General features: G+C 40.7%; 1 protein-coding gene across 1 annotated transcript in view; it reads right to left on the reverse strand.

Annotated features, from left to right (window-relative positions):
- The window catches only part of PON3 (paraoxonase 3), a 33,402-nt gene extending 11,445 nt beyond the window's left edge, over window positions 1–21,957 (reverse strand). The window contains exons 1-4 of the mRNA XM_032642995.1: window positions 21,877–21,957; window positions 19,941–20,011; window positions 6,876–6,931; window positions 2,334–2,499 (exon numbers count right to left, since the gene is read on the reverse strand). Coding sequence (XP_032498886.1) covers window positions 2,334–2,499; window positions 6,876–6,931; window positions 19,941–20,011; window positions 21,877–21,950 — 367 coding nt within the window. The 5' untranslated portion in view covers window positions 21,951–21,957. The remainder of the gene's footprint in view (window positions 1–2,333; window positions 2,500–6,875; window positions 6,932–19,940; window positions 20,012–21,876) is intronic.
- Between the last annotated feature and the right edge of the window lie 2,319 nt (window positions 21,958–24,276).

The following is a 24,276-nucleotide window of genomic DNA, read 5'->3' on the forward strand; positions in this document are numbered from 1 at the left end:
CCAGAGAGTCAGGGAGACAGTGGTGTCTACTGAGGCTGGAGAGAGCATCCAGATGCCAGAATATGTAGGGGTAGCGCCTGGAAACCATTCTGGAGATTTGGGGTTTATCTTCAGAGTGACAGGAACAATATGGTGAATTTTCAGAAGGGAGTGACATGATCAGATTTGTATAAAAAATAATGCTTGCTTATAAAAACAGCTTGAGTTGGTATAAGAGGGAAAGTGCAATCAGGATAGACATGTTGGAGACTTGGACTAGGATGGTGCAGTGAGGATAGGGAGAGGTCAGCAGCTTGGAGAGATATTTGAGGGTTAAATTGGACAGAACTTTGTAACTAGTTAACTGAATGCGACGGGGAGAGGGGAAGAGTCAAGGTTGGGCCCAGGGTTTTATTTTGAGGAATAAAATATATATAAAGTGCTTTATAAACTGTAAAGCAATATAAAATTGTTAGGTACAATTATCTTTTAAAGAAGGGCTTGCTAGGCAAGTAAACATCATATATTAGATTTCAGGGGAATATTTAACCTACTTAGTAAAATAGTATTCAAGCATTTTAAAAGGTACCCATTAGTTTAAAAATGAATAAGTCCGTTGGTGCAGATGAAAGAATGAAACATTGATTGGTTGGATAAGTGGATTGAGATAATTATTAGTCATTTTTTATTCATTTAAATCACTCTAGCAAATTTAACTTCACAATTAACAATGCCTTGTAACTTCAGTATGTATTTGGAAGAATTAAAACACCATTTATTTTAAAATTTTGATTTGTAACATTTCCATTCGGCCTTCCCTTCACATATTAATAGTTACTACTAGTGAGGTTTCATTCTTCTTATCTTCTACATGATCTGTGGACCCACAAATATCTAAAAATTAAGTTAGTCTGGAATTATAAACTATAAAGTAAGAAGTAATATTGGAAATTATTGTTTTAAAGCATATATAGTGTATTCATAACTATGCTTTGTTTTCTACAATAGCTTTTTTGAGATATAATTCACTTGCCATTAAACTCACACTTTCAAAATGTATAGTTTAGTGGTTTTTAGTGTACTCACAGAGTTGTGCAACCATAACCACTATCTAGTTCCAGAATATTTTCATCACCCTAAAAAGAAACCCCATATCCATTGGCTGTCACTCCCCAATCCCCCCCGCCAAGTCCCTGCCAACCACTAATCTACTTTTTGTCTCTATAAATTTGCCTATTCTGCACATTTAATATAAATGGAATCATACAATATGTGACATTTAGTCATTGAATTCTTTCACTTAGGATAATGTTTACAAGGTTCATCCATGTTGTAGCATTCATCAATACTTCATTTCTTTTTATTGCCGAATAATATTCCATTGTATAAACATACCACCTTTTGGTTATGCATTCAGCATTTCATGGGAATTTCGATTATTTTCACCTTTTTAGTATTAGGAGTAATGTTGCTATGAATATATGTGTGTAAGTTTTTGTATAGACCTATGTTTTCAGTTCTCTTAGGTATGTGCCAAGGAGTAGAGTTTCTGCATCATATGGTAGATCTACCTTTAACATTTTGGGGAACTGTCAAACTGCATTCAAAAGTGACTGCCCTCAATCCCACCAGCAAAGTGTGAGGATGCCAGTTTCCCTACATCCTTGCCAATGTCTGTTACTGTCTGTCTTTTTTTAATTATAGCCACCCTATGGGTGTGAAGTGGTATCTCATTATGGTTTTGATTTACATTTCCCTAATGACTAAGGATACTGAGTATCTTTTCATGTGTTTATTGGCCATTTGTGTATCTCTTTGGAAAGATATACTGAGATCCTTTGTCCATTTTTTAACTGGGTATTTGTCTTTTTGTTGTTGAGATGTAAAAATTATATATTCTGGATATAAGCCTCATCAGGTATCTGATTTGCAAATCTTTTTCTCTTACGCTTTAGGTTGTTTTTTCACTTCCTTGATGGTGTCTTTTGAATTTTTTAATTTTAGCAATGTCTAATTCATCCATTGTTTCATTTTATGTTGCTTTATAAATGTCACGAGATTATTTTCAAAGGGCCTTTAGTTTATGTTAGATTTTTGAGAACAATATCCCAAATGGTTTTGATGGTCAGATGAGAAGAAAAGGGGGTAGGAGAAAGAGGGTGTGACCACAGTCTAGTCTCCCCCTCTTTAACATGACGTTAAAAAATGTTTTGATACATATTTATTATCTTATAAATATACATCTTCATGGTAAAATGGCATCTTCCCTCCTTTCACATACATGTTGAATAGTTGAGGATGAGTGGTTTGTATTTCCCTCATTTTCCCCTTATTCTTAAGCATTCAAGCTTTACCTTTGTCGATGAAAGTACTGATCCCATGTGGATTAAATGATGCTTTGTCAAAACCATCACTGATGTTTAGTGCCTGGACCCTTGGGTTTTGCTCATTTAAATCCATCAAGAAGATTTGTCCTGGCTCATCTGGTGCAAAGTTTGGCATGCCTGGATATTTTAATCCCTTTAAAATATAGAGAATAAGTATGCACATATACACATATCAAAGCAATGTTTTCACATGGAAGCTAAAATCTCAAGGCCTAACAAAAATGTTCAAAGCTCTAAATTTCTTTTAGATTTCTGAGATTTTTCACACTGTCAGGTATTGTCATTATCGGATCTGAGGGATTACCAATGTCATCTAAGCCATTGCAAATGGGAATATGGGAAGAACCGATGTTCAATTTTTAATATATAGAGAAGGAATTAGACCAAAAAGCATAATGCAAGAGACTAAGCTGTATTACTTTGTTTGAGTCCCTTGACCTGCCTGTACTACAGGTTTCTCATTTATAAAATGAGGAAATTAAAATATTTAATTGTGAAGGTTCTTTCTAGCCCTATTCTATATATAATGAACACTCCTCAAAGCAGAGAGAGGGGTGTATGGGTTTATTGCACTGCTCCCATCCTACATCCATTATATTATGTAATGACAAAGAGAATAATCAGCCAAGAATTAACATAGGGGAACCAGTTTCATACAGTTTACTATTTCTGACCTATTGTGTTCCTACAGATATGTCCAAAGATTTGGATGTGAATCCTTTTCTCCAAATATTGTAAAAAGTTCATTCCAGTAACTTGAACAGTGGCTCTTTCTCCTGGAAAAACCAGGTGTTTATCAACCAATAATAGGCATCCTGAATGTATTGGGCCTTTGCTGCATCCCAGGTCATTGTGTCAAAACTTTGGGTTGGTTTATTCTATACCAATTACAAAACTCAGCCCACTTCCTCCCTGTGTCCTTCCCCCATCACTCTGATGTATATCAACATCAACAATATTGTATCTTTTCTTGTACCCTCATTTCCACTTATAATCAGTTTAAATTCTTTCCTCTCTCTCTCTCCCTCCTTCTTCCTTCTTCCTACTCTACCTTCTCCCTTGCTCTCCCTCTCCCCTTCCTTTCTTACACACACACACACACACACACACACACACACACACTCTCTTACTTACAGTTATACTATTCTTGGCCCTTCCACTGTCCCTCCCTTCCCCGCCCCCAACCCCTGGGGTAGTAACTCTTCAGTTTCAAACAACCCCACCTATATCTTCAAGCTTTTCTTAGAACAGTTCTCCTATGCTTAAATCTTATGGGAAATCTAGCTTTCCCCAGACAATACTGGCCACTGAAGCCCATCAGTGGAAGGTCTATTCCCTCTATCATTCCCTCTCCTTAAGTCACCACACCTAGAGGAGAGATCGGCATGTCCCTAGCCACAAACTTCTGCTTCCAGAGCTCGAATCTGCCATCGTCAGTCAAGAGCCCGTCTTCTAAGGAAGCCTCTCTCTTTGCTTACTGCTGCCTTATCAAATTCTTTGCCAAGTCCCTTTGCCCTGTTCTAGCTCTTACACTGTATAGGGCTAGTCTAAATTCTCTTCCTGCCCTTTCCTCCTCTGTCCTCATCCATCCGTCTTTCCTTCTCATTCTACACTCCTCCCTTGTAGCTCTTATTTATAAGGTTACAGGTATTTCTTCTATACCAGTGATTTTCAAACATGCACATTTCCCTGGAACCCCTCTTTGGAGCCCTAGCTTACATCCCAACTTCTTCCTAAAGGCAGCTCAAAATCAAATGGTCAAAACCAGAATCATCTCTCCTAGAATCCTTGATCTCATTTGTATCTATTCTTCTCCGTTAAGGGAATCACTGCTCTCCCCAACCTCAGGCCAGAAAATTGAGTCTCCAAGTCTCCCCTTCCCTCCATAGTCCATTTGTCACTAAGTCCAGTAACATTGGGGGAAAAAAGTCAGAGACATCTAATCCTTCCCTTTTTCACCTAAGGAAAATTAAGCCCAGAGAAGTGAATTGCCTAAATCACTCAGATCATTAGTTGTACAGCCTCTTTCTGCCACACCATAAAGAAAGGTTTGACAGTAGAGAATATTGCTCAGGAAGGCAGCTCAAGGTGGAACACCATAGCAAGTACCGTGGGAGCTTGGGGGAATGTGAAGGCACTGACAGCCAGTAGAACGACTGGGTGCTCTGGAAATGGAAATGATTTGATTGGGGAATAAGTGTAGAGCATGGTAAACAAACGTGGCCTACATTAAGCGTCATGATGAATGAAACTCTTCTAAGAAATGGCTTCACACTTGCCTGGTTTTCTGTTTAAGGCAGAAATTCTGTTTAAGAATCTGTGGCAAGTGATTGCAAGCAATTCTTTTGATACCATTCACCACTGAAAATCACCTGGATGTGCAGGCATCTTATTTCCACCAACAGACTACAGGTCCATGTGGACAGGCATGGAACTCCTCCACTGCCCTCATTCATCAGTACATACATTCAGTAAGTAGTCAAGCACCTGTGTATGCCAGGTAGTATGTTAGGTGCTAGTGTGGCAATGTACATTCCAAAGTCCTGGTCTCAAAAGGATTGAAATCCTGGGAGGCAGCGCCGAGCAAGTGTATCAGATATGGTGTGGCATCTAAGACCCTAACCACAAGGAACCTGTAGGACCATCAAAGAGTCACCTTGCCCAGAAAGAGAGTGTTAGGGATTTTCCTGAGGAATTAAAGTGCCACCACGATGAGCCCTCATAGAGAACTAGGAGTTAGCCAATAACATTGAAGAAGGGAGTAATCTTGCAGGCAAAGAGCATGCCAAGTCCCAAGGTAAGGAAGCAACAGCCTGCTTGGCACCTCTAAATACACTAAAGATATCTATCGCACAGAATTACTCTCTAAATCAGCATCTTCCAAACATGCTCTAGGATGGCAAGAAAGGGCAGTAGGAGGTAACCAAGAACAAGGACTTGAATTTACTGCAGTACAGAAAGATCAAAAATAAGCAAAGAACATTATCCTTATCCTATAAGAATGAGTTGTTTGTTATTTTGCAAAAAGAGCTAACATTTCTCATGGAATTATTTGTGATGAAAATCTCTACTTTCTGAATAGCAAGAGTTTAGTACACTTAGTTCTAGTGAAAATAGAAAAGAAACATACAGTAGGAACTACAAATATTATTTCCAAATAGCAAAGAAATCTAGCTGTAAAGTAATTATTTTTAAAGGTCTATTTGGCATAACATTGAAAATCTAAATTGACAATAGGTAATTTAAGTCAACAAAGAAAAAGCTTTTCTAGACAGCTTTGTTTTATTTTTGGTTTTGGAGGAAAACTAAAGAAATAAATTCCCTCCCACCCACCCTCCCACCCTCACATGTACCACCAGCAGCAGCGATTTAAAATCCAAATGAGACCCTGACTACACTTAAGAATTTAGAAATTGGGGCCATTAAGGAATATTTTATGTGCCCTGTTTCTGGCCAAAAAGATATAGATTTTAAAAATTTATGTTATTTGGTAGTATTTTATTGGCCAAAATGGAATATTAGAGCATGCAATTCCAGCAATCAGAATTCACATTGGAAATGTAGTCAACCTACTTTTTTCAAAATCCTAGGTCCCGTTCCAAATGCAACTGATTTAATAAGTACATGATAATTTTCAACATCCTCACAACATATACATTTTAATTTATTGAAATTCAGTCCTTCACATAGCTTCCTCATCATCCCAAACCTGTGAAGGTGGTATTGAGAATAAAATGCAGGTTTTTCCCTACTCTTCTTTGAAAGAGCTTCTCTTTGAAAGGCAAGGTATCCAAGATGGAAAGTGCTCAGGGTTTTGAATTGAGTAACATGGTTAACATTCAATCCACAAACATTTACTGAGCTCCAAACATAGGAAGGCATGATGAGAGGAATACTAATTAGTGAGAAGATGATTTCCAGAAGCTGAGGCCCAGCAAATAGAGTGATGATGAGGATGAACAACAGCTGAGCAAATCTGGTGTCTCATCTAGGAATCTAATGGAATTCAATATACATTTATTGAGACGCTACTGGGTATATAACTGCCCACAGGGAGCTGCCCACCAAGGGTTAGGCAAGCCTGGCATTTCCGTGGTATCTTTTTTTTTTTTTCTTTTTCGTGGTATCTTAATTAGCCTTCTGGAATCCCATTTTGGCTTTTTTTTTTTTTTTGTGGTACCCGGGCCTCTCACTCTTGTGGCCTCTCCCGTTGCGGAACACAGGCTCCGGATGCGCAGGCTCAGCGGCCATGGCTCACGGGCCCAGCCACTCTGCGGCATGTGGGATCTTCCTGGACCAGGGCTTGAACCCGTGTCCCCTGCATTGGCAGGCGGATTCTTAACCACTGTGCCACCAGGGAAGCCCCCATTTTGGCTTTTTTAGTTGACTAGTTTACCCATGGGCGGGATGAATGTGTAGGGATCCATCTGGCAGCTGTAGTCGGCAACATTAATGTACTGTCCATGCAGCTATTGACATGAGCATCTGAGGGGCATGGAAAATACTCACACTGGAGATAAAAGCCAGCCCCCTAGGAAGTATGTCAATATCTTCAGAGCCATTTTCTGCAAAAGAAGCAGAGGATCAGAAAGATGCGTGTACAAAGCCTTAAAAAGTAAATCACGCATATAGTCAAGACTTTGAACTTCTTCTGGAAACTACCTTAACTTTTTAAACTATTTACTTGGGAAACTATTAACTTTCAGGACTGCCACAGGCATGATACACTCCACTAAAACCTGAGCCAGACTCTTGAAATACTAAATTCTTTTTTTTTTTTAGAAGTCCATTTTCAGGAGAAAAAAAGCAAATAACTATAAAATAAATTCATATCCTAGATTTATTCTTTAAATAAAAACTCTCAGGGTATGTCCTAAGAGATTCAGCTTTATTCCCCACAGAATACTTATCTACAGACCAAGTGATAACATTTGGAAAGTCCTCACTGCGAAGCTCTCTTAAAGGCCTTTCTGCCAAGTATTTCTCCTCTCCAACTTGCTGAGGCCTAAAAAAATCTATCCTTCTCCTATCATATTGGGAAATTACTGAGTAACTGTTCTCTGTTATAAAACCAATAGATCTTAGGATGAACTATTAGAAATAATTGAATTTGAAAGATTTTAGTCAGATCTTTTTCTCACTGAGAGCTGGTCATGTGCATTTCTCTATGGAAAGAGGCATATGATAAGTAAGATATGACTAAGAACAGGATGAAAAAGGGGCTCTCGTAGCTTCTAGGAGAGAGATAGACCCACATATAATGTGCAGCCAAGCAGGCAGCATTGAGGGTGAAATGAAGGCAATGGTTATTGAGTGGTAAACTGTAATTTACACATATGGTAGAAACAGGATGTATCAAAGCCACATGCTCTTCTTTTTTTTTTAATTTGAATTTTATTTATTTATTTTTATACAGCAGGTTCTTATTAGATATCTATTTTATACGTATTAGTGTATATATGTCAATCCCAATCTCCCAATTCATCCCACCACCACCACCCCCCACCCCACTTTACCCCCTTGGTGTCCAAATGTTTGTTCTCTACATCTGTGTCTCTATTTCTGCCTTGCAAACCTGTTCATCTGTACCATTTTTCTAGATTCCACACATACACATTAATATACGATACATGACTCACTTCACTCTGTATGACAGTCTCTAGGTCCATCCACGTCTCTACAAATGACCCAATTTCATTCCTTTTTATGGCTGAGTAATATTCCTTTGTACGTATGTACCATGTCTTCTTTATCCATTCGTCTGTCGATGGGCATTTAGGTTGCTTCCATGACCTGGCTACTGTAAACAGTGCTGCAATGAACATTGGGGTGCATGTGTCTTTTTGAATTATGGTTTTCTCTGGGTATATGCCCAATAGTGGGATTGCTGGGTCATAAGGTAATTCTATTTTTAGTTTTTTAAGGAACCTCCATACTGTTCTCCATAGTGGCTGTATCAATTTACATTCTCACCAATTGTGCAAGAGGGTTCCCTTTTCTCCATACCCTCTTCAGCATTTGTTGTTTGTAGATTTTCTGATGATGCCCATTCTAACCAGTGTGAGGTGATACCTCATTGTAGTTTTTTTTTTTTTTTTTTTTTTTTTTTTTGCGGTACGCGGGCCTCTTTTTTTTGAGGTACGCGGGCCTCTCACTGCTGTGGCCTCTCCCGTTGCGGAGCACAGGCTCCGGACGCGCAGGCTCAGCGGCCATGGCTCACGGGCCTAGCCGCTTCGCGGCATGTGGGATCTTCCCGGACCGGGGCACGAACCCGCGTCCCCTGCATCGGCAGGCGGACTCTCAACCACTGCGCCACCAGGGAAGCCCCCTCATTGTAGTTTTGATTTGCATTTCTCTAATAATTAGTGATGTTGAGCAGCTTTTCATGTGCCTCTTGGCCATCTGTATGTCTTTTTTGGAGAAATGTCTATTTAGGTCTTCTGCCCATTTTTAGATTGGGTTGCTTGTTTTTTTAATATTGAGTTGCATGAGCTGTTTATATATTTTGGAGAGTAATCCTTTGTCCATTGATTCATTTGCAAATATTTTCTCCCATTCTGAGGGTTGTTTTTCCATCTTGTTTATAGTTTCCTTTGCTCTGCAAAAGCTTTTATGTTTCATTAGGTCCCATTTGTTTGTTTTTGTTTTTATTTCCATTACTCTAGAAAGTGGGTCGAAAAAGATCTTGCTGTGATTTATATCAAAGAGTGTTCTTCCTATGTTTTCCTCTAAGAGTTTTATAGTGTCTGGTCTTATATTTAGGTCTTTAATCCATTTTGAGTTTATTTTTGTGTATGGTGTTAGGGAGTGTTCTAATTTCATTCTTTTACATGTAGCTGACCAGTTTTCCCAGCACTGCTTATTGAAGAGACTGTCTTTTCTCCACTGTATAACCTGTCATAGATTAGTTGACCATAGGTGTGTGGGTTTATCTCTGGGCTTCTATCCTGTTCCATTGATCTATATTTCTATTTTTGTGCCAGTACCGTATTGTCTTGATTACTTTAGCTTTGTAGTATAGTCTGAAGTCAGGGAGTCTGATTCCTCCAGCTCCATTTTTTCCTTCAAGATTGCTTTGGCTATTAGGGGTCTTTTGTCTGTTCATACAAATTTTAAGATTTTTTGTTCTAGTTCTGTAAAAAATGCCATTGGTAATTTGATAGGGATTGCATTGAATCTGTAGATTGCTTTGGGTAGTATAGTCATTTTCAAAGTGTTGATTCTTCCAATCCAAGAACATGGTATTTCTCTCCATCTGTTTGTGTCATCTTTTCCAATTTGTATTCCTTTTATTTCTTTTTCTTCTCTGCTTGCTGTGGCTAGGACTTCCAAAACTATGTTGAATAATAGTGGTGAGAGTGGATATTCTTGTCTTGTTCCTGATCTTAGAGGAAATGCTCTCAGTTTTTCACCATTGAGAATGATGTTTGCTGTGGGTTTGTCATGTATGGCCTTGATTATGTTAAGGTAGGTTCCCTCTATGCGCACTTTCTGGAGAGTTTTTTTATCATAAATGGGTGGTGAATTTTTTCAAAAGCTTTTTCTGCATCTGTTGAGATGATCATATGGTTTTTATTCTTTAATTTGTTAATATGGTGTGTCACACTGGTTGATTTGAGTATATTGAAGAATCCTTGCATCCCTGGGATAAATCCCACTTAATCATGGTGTATGATCATGTTAATGTGTTGTTCGATTCTGTTTGCTAGTATTTTGTTGAGGATTTTTGCATCTATATTCATCAGTGATATTGGTCTGTAATTTTCTTTTTTTGTAGTATCTTTGTCTGACTTTGGTATCAGGGTGATTGTGGCCTCATACAATGAGTTTGGGAGTGTTTCTGCCTCTGCAATTTTCTGGAAGAGTTTGAGAAAGATGGGTATTAGCTATTCTCTAAAAGTTTGACAGAATTCACCTGTGAAGACATCTGGTCCTGGAGTTTTGTTTGTTGGAAGATTTTTTTTTTTTTTTTTTTGCGGTACGCAGGCCTTTCACTGTTGTGGCCTCTCCCGTTGCGGAGCACAGGCTCCGGACACGCAGGCTCAGCAGCCATGGCTCACGGGCCCAGCCACTCCGTGGCATGTGGGATCTTCCCGGACCGGGGCACGAACCTGTGTCCCCTGCATCGGCAGACGGACTCTCAACCACTGTGCCACCAGGGAAGCCCTGTTGGAAGATTTTTAATCACAGTTTCAATTTCACTACTTGTGACTGGTCTGTTCATATTTTCTATTTCTTCCTGGTTCAGTCTTGGAAGGTTATACCTTTTTAAGAATTTGTCCATTTCTTCCAGGTTGTCCATTTTATTGGCATAGTGTTGCTTGTAGTAGTCTCTTATGATGCTTTGTATTTCTGCAGTGTCCATTGTAACTTCTCCTTTTTCATTTCTAATTTTATTGATTTGAGTCCTCTCCCTCTTTTTCTTGATGAGTCTGGCTAAAGGTTTATCAATTTTGTTTATCTTCTCAAAGAACCAGCTTTTAGTTTTATTGATCTTTGCTATTGTTTTGTTTGTTTCTATTTCATTTATTTCTGCTCTGACCTGTATGATTTCTTTCCTTCTACTATTCGGGTTTTGCTTGTTCTTCTTTCTCTAGTTCCTTTAGATGTAAGGCTAGATTGTTTACTTGAGATTTTTCTTGTTTCTTGAGGTAGGATTGTATTGCTATAAACTTCCCTCTTAGAACTGCTTTTGCTGCATCCCATAGGGTTTGGATTGTTGTGTTTTCATTGTCATTTGTCTGTAGGTATTTTTTGATTTCTTCTTTGATTTCTTCAGTGATCTCTTGGTTATTTAGTAATGTAGTGTTTAACCTCCATGTGTTTGTGTTTTTTACATTTTTTTCCCCTGTAATTGATTTCTAATCTTTCAAGCAGTGTGGTCGGAAAAGATGCTTGATATGGTTTACATTTTCTTAAATTTACCAACTCTTGATTTGTGACCCAAGATGTGATCTATCCTGGAGAATGTTCCATGTGCACTTGAGAAGAAAGTGTAATCTGCTGTTTTCAGATGGAATGTCCTATAAATATCAATTAAATCTATCTGGTCTATTGTGTCATTTAAAGCTTGTGTTTCCTTAATTTTGTGTCTGGATGATCTGTCCATTAGTGTAACTGAGGTGTTAAAAGTCCCCCACTATTATTGTGTTACTGTCAATTTCCTCTTTTATAGCTGTTAGCATTTGGCTTATGTATTGTGGTGCTTCTATGTTGGGTGCATAAATATTTACAATTGTTATATTGTCTTCTTGGATTGATCCCTTGATCATTATGTAGTGTCCTTCTTTGTCTCCTGTAATAGTCTTTATTGTAAAGTCTATTTTGTCTGATATGAGAATTGCTACTCCAGCTTTCTTTTGATTTCCATGTGCATGGAATATCTTTTTCCATCCCCTCACTTTCAGTCTGTATGTGTCCCTAGGTCTGAAGTGGGTCTCTTGTAGACAGCATATATATGGGTCTTGTTTTTTTACCCATTCAGCAAGCCTGTGCCTTTTGGTTGGAGCATTTAATCCATTCATGTTTAAGGTAATGATTGATATGTATGTTCCTGTTACCATTCTCTTAATTGTTTTGGGTTTGTTTTTGTAGGTCCTTTTCTTCTCTTGTGTTTCCCACTTAGAGAAGTTCCTTTAGCATCTGCTGTTGAGCTGGTTTAGGTGGTGCTGAATTCTCTTAACTTTTGCTTGTCTGTAAAGCTTTTGATTTCTCCATCGAATCTGAATGAGATCCTTGCCAGGTAGAGTAATCTTGGTTGCAGGTTCTTCCCTTTCATCACTTCAAATATATCATGCCACTCCCTTCTGGTTTGTAAAGTTTCTGCTGAGAAATCAGCTGTTAACGTTATGGGAGTTCCATTGTATGGTATTTGTCATTTTTCCCTTGTTGCTTTGAATAATTTTTCTTTGTCTTTAATTTTTGTCAGTTTGATTACTATGTGTCTCAGTGTGTTTCTCCTTGGGTTTATCCTGCCTGGGACTCTCTGCACTTCCTGGACTTGGGTGGCTATTTCCTTTCCCATGTTAGGGACGTTTTGGACTATAATCTCTTCAAATATTTTCTGGGGTCCTATCTCCTTTGGAACCCCTATAATGTGAATGTTGGTGCATTTAATGCTGTTCCAGAGGTCTCTTAGGCTGTCTTCATTTCTTTTCATTCTTTTTTCTTTATTTTGTTTCGCAGCAGTGATTTCCACCATTCTGTCTTCCAGGTCACTTCTCCGTTCTTCTGCCTCAGTTATTCTGCTATTGATTCCTTCTAGGGTATTTTTCATTTCCGTTACTGTATTGTTCATCTCTGTTTGTTTGTTCTTTAATTCTTCTAGGTCTTTGTTAAACATTTCTTGTATCTTCTTGATCTTTGCCTCCATTCTTTCCCCGAGATCCTGGATAATGTTCACTATCATTATTCTGAATTCTTTTTCTGGAAATTTGCCTATCTCCGCTTCATTTAGTTGTTTTTCTGGGGTTTTATCTTGTTCCTTTGTGTGGTACATAGTCCTCTCCTTTTCATTTTTTCTTTCTGTGAATGTGGTTTTTGTTCCACAGGTTGCAGGATTGTAGTTCTTGCTTCTGCTGTCTGCCCTCTGGTGGATTAGGCTATCTAAGAGGCTTGTGGAAGTTTCCTGATGGGAGGGACTGGTGGTGGGTAGAGCTGGGTGTTGCTCTGGTGGGCAGAGCTCAGTAAAACTTTAATCCGCTTGTCTGCTGATGGGTGGGGCTGAGTTCCCTCCCTGTTGGTTGCTTGGCCTCAGGCGACCCAGCAGTGGAGCCTACAGGCTCTCTGGTGGGGCTAATGGTGGACTCTGGGAGGCCTCACACCAAGGAGTACTTCCCAGAACTTCTGCTGCCAGGGTCCTTTTCCCCATGGTGAGCCACAGCCACCCCAACCTCTGTAGCAGACCCTCCAACACTAGCAGGTAGGTCTGGTTCAGTCTCCTATGGGGTCACTATTCCTTCCCCCTGGGTTCTGATGCACACACTACTTTGTGTGTGCCTTCTAAGAGGGGAGTCTCTGTTTCCCCCAGTCCTGTCAAAGTCCTTCAATCAAATCCTGCTAGCCTTCAAAGTCTGATTCTCTGGGAATTCCTCCTCCCATTGCCGGAGCTCCAGGTTGGGAAGCCTGATGTGGGGCTTAGAACCTTCACTCCAGTGGGTGGATTTCTGTGGTATAAGTGTTCTCCAGTTTGTGAGTCACCCACCCATCAGTTATGGGATTTGATTTTATTGTGATTGCGCCCCTCCAACCATCTCACTGCGGCTTCTCCTTTGTGTTTGGATGTGGGGTATCTTTTTTGGTGAGTTCCCGTGTCTTCCTGTGGATGATTGCTCAGCAGTTAGTTGTGATTCCAGTGCTCTTGCAGGAGGGAGTGCGCACACGTCCTTCTACTCTGCCATCTTGAACCACTCCCCACATGCTCCTCTTAAAATGTGATGTTCATACTCTTCCATTAAGAGGCTACATCTGTATCGTCTCTGCTTGAACCTGGGTGGACCTTTCTAACTGCTTTGACAAACAGAATGAAGAGGGAGTGATGCCACCTGACATACAAGGTAAAGTCATAACCAAACCTGCCACTGCTTTCTCTCTCTCTCAAGGCATGTACTTTGGGACCCCTGAACCTAAAAATAAGAAGTCTGGTACTTTAAAGCTACAGAAGAGAGACTGTGGAGAGACCACACAGTGCAGAGAGAGGTCTGGAGGAGTCTCAGATGACTTCAGTTCCCAGCCTTTCAGTCACCATAGCTGATGCAAATGGAACAGAGATGAGCTGTCTCCACCAAGCCCTGCCCAAACTGCAAACTCATAAGCAAAATAACTGTTGCCTTTTTATTTTTTAAAAAAACAGGGTATTTATTTATTTTGGCTGCGTTGGGTCTTATCGCTGTGCATGGGCTTTCTCTAGTTGCAGCTAGCGGGGGCTACTCTTCGTTGTGGTGCATGGGCTTCTCATTGCAGAGGCTTCTCTTGTTGCAGAGGCTTCTCTTGTTGCAGAGGCTTCTCTTGATGCAGAGCACGGGCTCTAGGCACGAGGGCTTCAGTACTTGCAGCACGTTGGCTCAGTAGTTGTGGCACGCTGGCTCTAGAGAGCAGGATCTGTAGTTGTGGTGCACAGGCTTAGTTGCTCTGCAGCATGTGGGATCTTCCCAGACCAGGGATCGAACCCATGTCCCCTGCATTGGCAAGCAGATTCTTAACCACTGTGCCGCCAGGGAAGTCCTATTGTCCTTTCAAGTCCCTAAGTTTTGGGGTAGTTTGTTGCACAGCTATAGTAAATGGAATACGTGGGAAAATGGTTACCTAAGGTAATGGGTTATTAGTGTGTCAAAAGGCAATTGAGAGAGGATAGAGGAGAACAGGGGAAAGAAAAGTGGAACAAACCCAAAGAAAATGCAAATTTGAATCAACAGAATAATAAACAATAGGCACTGAAAATTGGAGGACAGAGATTTAATCATATTGATTATGCTGAAGGTTGAAACTAATCCCCAACCAGTAACCTAATAATTACATTAATCAGAGCTTTCTATTTTCTAAGCAATCCAGTTAATCAAGATTTACCTATATATGGTATTTTGATGGCCTGAAAGATTTAGTGCTTTTTATACATGGAGTAAAATAGACTTTGGGAGAATCCAGCAAAATGAATAAAGCAATTTTAAAAATCATGTTGAATATGGGTGGGTTAGTTTTTGAACAAACTTTTTTCTCTCACTTTTTTTTCTCTAAACAATCACTTCTTGGTTTCCCTTTGCCCGATCTCCTTCCCACCTCCATCCTGGATGTGGATACTCCCCAGGCTCTACCTGCCCTTGGTTGTTTCTAGGGGCAGAGTACTCATCCTACCTGCATCATTGACTCTAGCCCATGGCTTCAGCTTCCACTCACATGCTCTTGATTCTCCAATCTCTAAATCAAGCCCAATTTCCAGCCCTCTGTATTCACCTGTATATTAGACATTTCTACCTGGCCTTTTCATTTCTCATACTCAACATGTCTCAAACTGACCTGGAAATTTCCCTCTTGAATCTGCTCCATTTTCTATATTTCAATTTCCGTGGATGACACTTCTATCCCCCAAGTACACAAAGTAGGAACCTTGGAGTTATCTTTGATGCTTTCCTTTTCCTTACTCCCCAAATCTAACTAATCACAAGTCTTTCAAGTTCTAGAACTCCCTCCTGGATTTCTATAATAGCTTCCAAATGGGTCAGCTTTGCTCCCCTACAACCATTCTCTGCACTGTTGACAGTCATCTTTTTAAATTGCAAAGTTGACCTTGTTATGCCCCTGCTTAAAACCCACCAATGGTCCACTAGGGCTGGCAGTATAAATCCCAAATTCTCCACAGAATTGAGGCTCTGGTCTCAATTCTTGTGGCTCCCACTCTTCACTCTCCATTCCAGGTGTGCTGCAGTACTTCTGTCGGCAGTTCCTAAAATGTGCCAGACTTATTCACCTACATGCCTGAGCACATGCTGCTACGTGCTTCTTGGCAACCCACACCTTTCCCACACCACCCTCACCTCCACTTGGCTGAGTATCACGGGCTCTTAAAGATGAGTTGTATGCTACCTTCTCGGCCTTTTCAACCTCTCTTGGCTTCAGCATCCATTTTATGTACTAATACAGTCACCTGTGACTGCATCCACCATGACATTTTCCAAACTTGGGCTGCGACCTCCTGCATTTGTTAATGTCCTACTAGAAAGTAAGATTCCTGGAAACAAGGACCAGGTTTTATTCAGTACGGTATGCTTGCACCCAATATAATACCTGCCTTTTCACTGTAAAAGCTTTCAGTAAAAGCTGGTATGCTGACTAAAAATGATACACTGCTTTAGTTTCTTGAACTTTGTCTTGTCTTGAGGTTAAATTATTGACAAGTGTGTGTTAATTTCTGAGTAGAAGATGTCCTGAGTTGTATACTCTCTGGTTTGGTCTTTTTATCTTCCATACACCATGTCGCATATCTCCCATGATAGCATTAACCACTTCAGTAATTCACCTGCAATAGGAGTGGGCATTTTCCAAAGGGACTATGCTTGTCTTTACTTGCTCTACCCAGAGGGTAGGGAAGCTGGTGCTTTGCACTCAGATGTGGAAAAGAATTAGTAGCTGACTGTACTTTACTCCTGACCCTCCTTTGCCCTCCTCCCCCACCTACACTGCATCTGCATGATGGCCCAATGCATCTCAGAAACAGTGGCACCTGTGGAAGTAAGAGTCCCCAGGAACCCACCCCTGAGTCCCCTCCACATACTCATTAACCTGTGCACAACTAACCTTAAAACCCTCACTGCCAAGTCTAAAACAAGGCTTACAAATAGGCATCTACTGCCTTTTAATCTGTCAACCCTATTAGTTGGCATAACTTCATTTCTTTGGCCTCCAATAGTTCCCTACAGACATCCTGAAAGAATGTCACACCAAATTACTATCAAGTAATATTATCCTCATTTTACACCTTGGAGAGAAGGTTCTGAAAGCCAGCTAAGAAAACAAATGGAACCTACCGTGGAGTAGAAACATATCTTGGAGAAGCTGGAAGCTATAGGAGGGAAAAGAGATGGAGGGGAAGATAGGAAGACACCACATACAATGGCTGTCTGTCTACTTGATAATCCTGCCAAGGGCAAGCTGATAAAGCTATTCATATTTCAAGTGCAGCTCTAATTAACCAAACGACTTCCTAGTTAAGACAATCCTTGAGCCTCAAAGCCTTGTTAAAAGGATGAACATAACACAAAAAGATCTTTGAGGTATGGTTTTCGGAGGTTAGAATTATTTCACCTTTCAACCTTTCTTCCCAGAAAGAATACTGGGGAAGGAAAACAAAAAAAGGAAGAGTTTGTTCGCCAATAAAATTAACCACAAAACTCTAGGTCTTGAAGAAAACACAAATCAGAATTTTTCCCCAGCTCTGTTACTGCCTACCTACCACACCCTGCCTTCAATCCTTTAGTGTTTTCCATTGTTTCATAAAGCTTTTCACTCTGGAATAGTTGGGTCTTGCGAGTATTATCTTATTAGTGAGCTTTATTTCAATATCTAGCCTGCCTTGTCTCGGTCAGCTCTATTTATTAATATTTCACCTTTTTGCACCTCAGATTTTCTGTTTTCTGCTGCTATCATACTTCCCTGAAGCTTCATAATAAAAATGTGCTGTCAGTAGATAAGAAAGGCAGTGTTACACAACAGAGAGTACCAAGGCATAGAAGAAAACTGCTCTGGCTCATAATCTAGGCCTGTCACCCTCTAGTTCTGGACCACTGGGCAAGTAACTTCATTCTTCTGGGTGTCAGTTTCCTAATCTACAAAGACAGATGGCAGCACTCACCTTATAGGGTGGTTGTGAGGATGATGTAAACGTTTCCAAAGGACTCAGCAGAAAGCTCATAGACACTAGGCCTTTGATAAGGCAGTATTATTATTTTTAGATATATAGCAATATTGTCCTACTGACAAATGACCCATGATCATTCTCACTTGTTTAGTTCTACAAATACAAAATGTACACATGCCAACAGACATGAGAAGTGACATGACAGTTTTTTCTTCTGCTCTAGTTTTAACTTCTCAAGTCTGTTTGAATCATACAATCTGAAAGTTGGACTAGATATTAGAAATGATCTAGTCTAATTACCCCTCTAAATTACTTGGCAGGGCTCTTATCTTTTGAGAGATATATGTGTAGTCAATATGAATATTACTCCACAAGACAGTGAACAAATGATTAAATGTTATATTTCCTTATTTTTAAAATCAAATTAAATCTGACCCTGAGCCCACGTTCCACTAAACTGGAGGGAAATTCAACCTGAGTCTCTCTGCCAGGGTTGTGCAGGTACCATAGGTGGTGACTTTTAAAACGAAGCTGAATATTTGGGCAAGTCCATCTGGCCTTTATTCTACGCTAGTCACCACTGAATTACTCACTGCCAAGCCCATGTGGTCCCTTTAACTTAGACAATTTCGCCACTTCCACGTCCTGCGTGTGTACGCATATAACCTTTGCTCGGGCTGTGACACACGGTATAAAGGATCCAGCCTCCCTAAAGATACTTTCTAACCATTCCTTCCTAGGTCTTGATCTTCCCCCAGAATGGGGCAAAGGTCCCTGTTATTCAGAAAACCCACATATTCTTCTCCCATCTCCATCAGAATCCCTTGAAGGAGCTCAGGTTTTTAAAAACCAAACTCAGGAAGTAGTTTGTCATCAGTTCATTCTGCTTTCTAGCTGGCAGCACAGACCTCATCTAAGACCAGTGAGCACAAGTACCAGGCTAATGCTCTTCTTTTTTTAGAAGTTGAGAGGGAAAAAGGGCAGAAAACTAAAATCAAAAGGGCTCTTATTTTTTCTGATATATATGTATATCAGAAAAAATATATACATATATATATATAAGTAACATATCTTGGAGAGCTATATAATATATATATATATCTTATGTCACAATAAACTATGCTTTCATCCTGTCACATACTGAAATAAATCACAGTCCCTGACCCTAGGAGGTTTACAGTCTGATTGTGAGAGAAAGAAAAGAACACTGCTGGCTCTAAAATAAAGCATGTAGTAGGTGTCACAAGTGAATCAGAGTTTCAGAGTGCTGTGAGAGTTCAGAGGTATGAGAGGAGTTTCCAGCTGATTTCAGCCAGCAGAGATGAAGAAATCATGGGGGTAATTTCATGAGCAAAGGTGAGAAAATGAAAGAACACATTGCCAGAACAGTGAACAGAATCTAGCTAGAATTTTGTTTTTCTAGTAGTATTGTCAGGGAGAGTGAAAGACTTGGAGCCAGAATAAGCAGTTGAGGCAGTAAGGAGTAAATGAGATCAGCTCTGTGTGGCGGCCCAGGAGAGGCCAACATATCTCACGTGAAACAGTGAGCGATGAGGGGACAACAAATGGTTGCTAAATTTTGAACTGAGTCTCTTTGACAATGCGGGTACCATGCTTAGGAGAAGTCTAGAAGAAGAGCTGGTTATAGGTGGGGGTATGAGGGAGGAAATGACAGAAAGGTAAAGTAGATTTCAGATGGGAAAAGAAGGCCTGCAGTTTGAGTGATTAGGGATCCAGCTATGGATTTTCAATTAATTAAAAAAAAAAAAACTCAGTCGGTTGTGAAGTTCTTGAGAATAAGAGCTAAGTCATATTCCTCTTAGTACTTGCAGATAAATTTTGAAGGAAGTGACACTTGAAGTTAGGAATATCATCAAGGAGAGGGGAGAAGAAAAAAAAGAAGTAAGATAAGCAACAGAAGAAGACAGAGAAGGAAGTGAAATTTCACAGAAGGGACAGGAGCACAGTTCAGTGAGGGACCAACCAAAGAGTAGTCAATAACATTTTTCAAATGACTGAGAGATGTCAGTAAGAAGGAGGACTGAGAAAAAGCCACAGATTTTGACATTTAGGAGACGTCTTGGAGATGTGGGATGAGGTAGCTTGGGTAAAGCTGATGAGGCTGAAGGCTCAATAGGAGGGTTTAAGTAGTAGCAGCAAATTAAATTAGCTGGCAGCCTCTGTCAGGTGGATGGTACCAAGAAATTGTACTGTCACATACATACCAAGTCCCTCAATAAGGTGGCAGTTCTGGGGTTCTACTGGCTCCACTTCTCGATATGCATTAGTTCTTTCTCTGCAGAAGATAAAAACACTGGAGGTCAATGTACAACATCCAAAATCAATGTCTAAACATGGTCTTTAATCACCTTCATATTCATTAACTCTCTTTCTCATCATTTATGGATGATATCACAAATAAGTAAACATCTCCTTTTATTTATTTATATAATGTGGACATTATCTGGGTAATGTGCCTATATTACTTATTTAATAGTAAATAAATATTATTAATTTAAATGCACAAAATAATATTATTTAATGTGCTAAAGTATTGCCTATTATAAATCTGCACTTTGGTTCCCTTAACCCCCTATAGTTTTGCCTTTTGATCCCTGTGCCCCCTACTGCTTTCCCAAATTCAACAGGGTATTTTAATAACTAAACCCTGTAACTTTTGCTTTAACTTTATTATTTTTAAATTTTTACGCTAATTTACTTTGCAAGTATTTAAATTCATTAAACTGACCACAATTTAAACAATTGGCCAAACTATTTCTGAATAGTGTTTTTGTTTCCACAGTGAAACATTCTTCTAAATACCAGGAATAATTTTACATTTTTATTAAATTGTATTCAGGAAGATTCTACACGTAGACTTATCCTACTGTCACTTTAAGAAAAATACACCTTAGATCAGCTTTATAATTATTATAATTATTATTATATAATAATAATATATAATAATATAATTATTATAAAAATTATAATAATTATTATTTTTTTATGATTCTCTCACTTGGGTGCATTGGGAGCAAATGTAACAATAAACTCTTTCAAGCTGAACTAGGAAGTATTATCAAAAGGCATTAGGCTCGGGAATTCCCTTGTGGCGCAGTGGTTAAGAATCCGCCTGCCAATGCAGGGCACATGGGTTCAAGCCCTGGTCAGGGAAGGTCCCACACGCCGCAGAGCAACTAAGCCCCTGCACCACAACTACTGAGCCTGCGCTCTAGAGCCCGTGAGCCACAACTACTGAGGCTGCGTGCCATAACTACTGAAGCTGGCGTGCCTAGAGCCCGTTGCTCTGCAACAAGAGAAGCCACCGCAAGGAGAAGCCTGCACACAGCAACAAACAGTAGTCCCCGCTCTCCGCAACTAGACAAAGCCAGCGCAGCAGCGCGAAGACCCAACACAGCCAAAAATAAATAAATAAATAAATTAAGAGGCAAAAAAAAAAGGCATTAGGCTCCTCAGTAGATTCTAGACGTGAACCTCTGAGGAGACGACCAGTTTCTACTTAGAGAAATAAATAAAAACAACCCAAAGACAATTGGAAGGCAAGTAGAGGCTAATAGATTCACCCAGAAATGCACATCATCACCTAACGTTTCTTCTTACCAGCCCAGTATTAACTTTTCCTGAGATATTTCTGGGATGGCTATCACCAGGAGATCTTCCACCTCAAAAGGTCAGATACCTGCAAAATGCCAGGTTCCCCCTGCAGGTTTTGGCTCATTTCCCTGCTGTCCACCTAGCTCTTTTAATCCGGGATGAGTTGGTAACCCAGTACTCCTCAGTGTGGAACTTGCCTTGGGCAACCTCTGAGTCGGCCAAAAAACATCCAGCTTATAGCCTGGCTCCCTACCCCAAGTTCAGGGCTTCCAAAAGAGTTAGTTTGTACAGGAGCTGAATGCTAAGGGCGACCTGGGAAAGGGGCGGGTGCGGGGCGGCATTTCTGCCCCACCATCTTAGGAAAGGCAAGAAGTCAGCTCACTCTATGTGCGCTTCTCAAGGGACAGTTTGCTAGGTGGGATTGAGGAATGGGGTCCCAAACTGCTCATTCTTACCGCTATAGGAAGGCGGCACCGGGCAGCCCTTAACCTAACTAGGAAGAAGAGAATAGGAGCCGAGGATGTTCCCATCAAGATGCTAACTCACCTAAGCGTCATTAACCTCTCCCCGATTAGGGCCAGGCCGGCGCCCAGCAGGGTAAGCGCCACCAGCTTCCCCATGGTCTTGGGGCGCGACACGCGAGCGCAGGCGCTGGGGAGGCGCTGCGGGCTGGCGCCTGCCCCGCCCCTGGTGGTGCCCACCCCGCCCGTCGTTTCCTCCCGGGCTGGTGCGCTGCCCGGGCGTTGGGCTAAGGTCATGTTGTCCCGCCCCGCCCCGCCCCGCCGCGCCGCCCCGCCCCGCCGCGCCGCCCCTAAAGGTTCAAGGCCATCTTTATCCGCGTGAATCAAAGCTACCTTTATGCTCGAGGTTCAAGGAAACATTTACTCGCGGGATTCTTTTATCCTTCAAGGCTCAAAATACAGAGACGGGAGCCGTAGCCCTGGGTTAAGGTCTGGTGTTCTCTTGGCAGCTTCGGCAAGATCCCACCGGTTGCTGGGACGATAGAGGAGGCGATTTGCTGCCCAAAGCTGCGGAGTTCTACCTCATCGCCTCGTGTGGCCTGAAGTGGAAACTGGAGGGGCGGGGGAGCGCGGGGAGCTAGAGTTCAGAGCTCGAAACTTTGCGTTTGTGGAAGGCAAAGAGTAATATGAGACGGTGAATTGATCCCTCGACACAGGGAACAGTGATAAACGGAAGGATGACGACCAGGTTGGAGGGAGAGGGGCGGAAGGTGAGGAAGACTTGAGTTTGGGCAGAGCAAAGTAGCATCTTCAAGCATGATCTGTTTTTATTTACCAACAGAAAGAAATAGTACTAGATCTGTTGAGTTTAACTGAGTAAACGTGTTTGAGAGAATACAGGACTGGCGATATTAAGGAAAGAAAAGGAGGTTTCTGACCTGTGGGGTACATGAATGTAATCTGAATACATAATTACTGTAGGATAATAAAGCCTTCCATTTATGCAGCACTCACTATGTGCCTTGGACTGTGCTTAGAACTTTGCCTACTTTTGATTCTCGGTACTTCTCTGAGGTAGGTAACATCCCAATTTTATAGGTGAGAAAACCAAGACACAGGGTAGCTGTGTAATTTGCCCTAGGTCACACAGCTGGAGAGTGGCAGTCAGGCAGTCTGGCTCCAGACCCTGTGCCCTTCCTTAACTGTGCTGTGGAAGAAGGGCTACTAGAGGAACACTGTAACATCTGGAGTTGTATTGGTAAGATCGTTATTTCTAAGATTAATTTTAAAAGAGTTCAAGCAGAGGAGGAATTGAATGCTGTTTTCATGAGGACATAGGAGGAGAGATATGAAGAAGAGAGGAGTGCTCCCAAAGCTGAGGGGCCAGGAGGCGTGGTGCAGGCGTGCGTCCAGAGTTTAAGGCTCAGGCTACCTGGGTTATATCTAGCTTGGATAATGTGCTCAACTTTCCTGCCCTGCAGATTCCTATTTTGTAAAAGAATGTCTGCCTCATACGTGGCTTAAAATCAAATGTTATGATGAGAGCAAAGTGCTCACCACTGTGCTTGGTACATTGTAAGAAGCCAATAAGCATTAACCATCATTTAAATCTGAACCTCCTCCACCTGAGAGTGTAGGTTAATTGTAGGGAGAGACCCCCATCGCATTGATCACTGGGTCTTCCAGTGCCAGCCACAGGACTTTGCACTTAATAGTTAACCTCTAAAAATTGATTAGGTGGGTGGATGCAAGATATGGACTTGGGAGAAGTAAATATTGGGAGAATAAAAAGAAAGGATGATGAAATAGTAGTAATTGTTCCTATGTACTAAGCATTTTGCATGCTTTATCATATTACTTCTTATTATCCTCATTTTACAGATAAGGAAAGTGAGGCTTAGAGAAGTTACGTGATAACTTACGTAAGGTTACATAACTAAGAAGTGTCAGAAATTCCATTTGGATTGAGACCTACTGACCCTAGAGTACTTGTTCCTATTTCGCCGCGTTTGTTGCTCCCAGCATAGCATGAAGAAGAGGGTAAGAAAAGAGATATATTCTTGGGCAATTGATTGCAGGTGCTGTGTCATCTATAATTTGTTTTAAATTTCTTCACGTTAGGCAGAGGAGTGTGTGTGTGTGTGTGTGTGTGTGTGTGTGTGTGTATTGACTTTAAACCTTAAACGTGGATAGTTATCATCTGAATACCATAATCAGTGATTCAGACCCCTAACCTGGTTAGTTAGCATTAAAGAAGTCCAAACTTTGGACATCACCATATCATGTGTCACCATCAAAATCTGCACCTGGAGAGTTCACTCATTAGCTCAAGAGATATTAGAGATAATTATTCAAGGTAAAGCTAGTTTTGTCCAAAATATGTGGATTAGCAAGACATATTGTATCAATCTAAGCAGCTCCAGCTCTGCCTAGAGTAAGAACAAGAACAAGGAAGCCAGCATACTCAAACCAGTGAAGTGGGTTC

Source organism: Phocoena sinus, chromosome 9 (assembly GCF_008692025.1).
Source record: "Phocoena sinus isolate mPhoSin1 chromosome 9, mPhoSin1.pri, whole genome shotgun sequence".
In the NCBI taxonomy this organism is placed as follows: Eukaryota; Metazoa; Chordata; class Mammalia; order Artiodactyla; family Phocoenidae; genus Phocoena; species Phocoena sinus.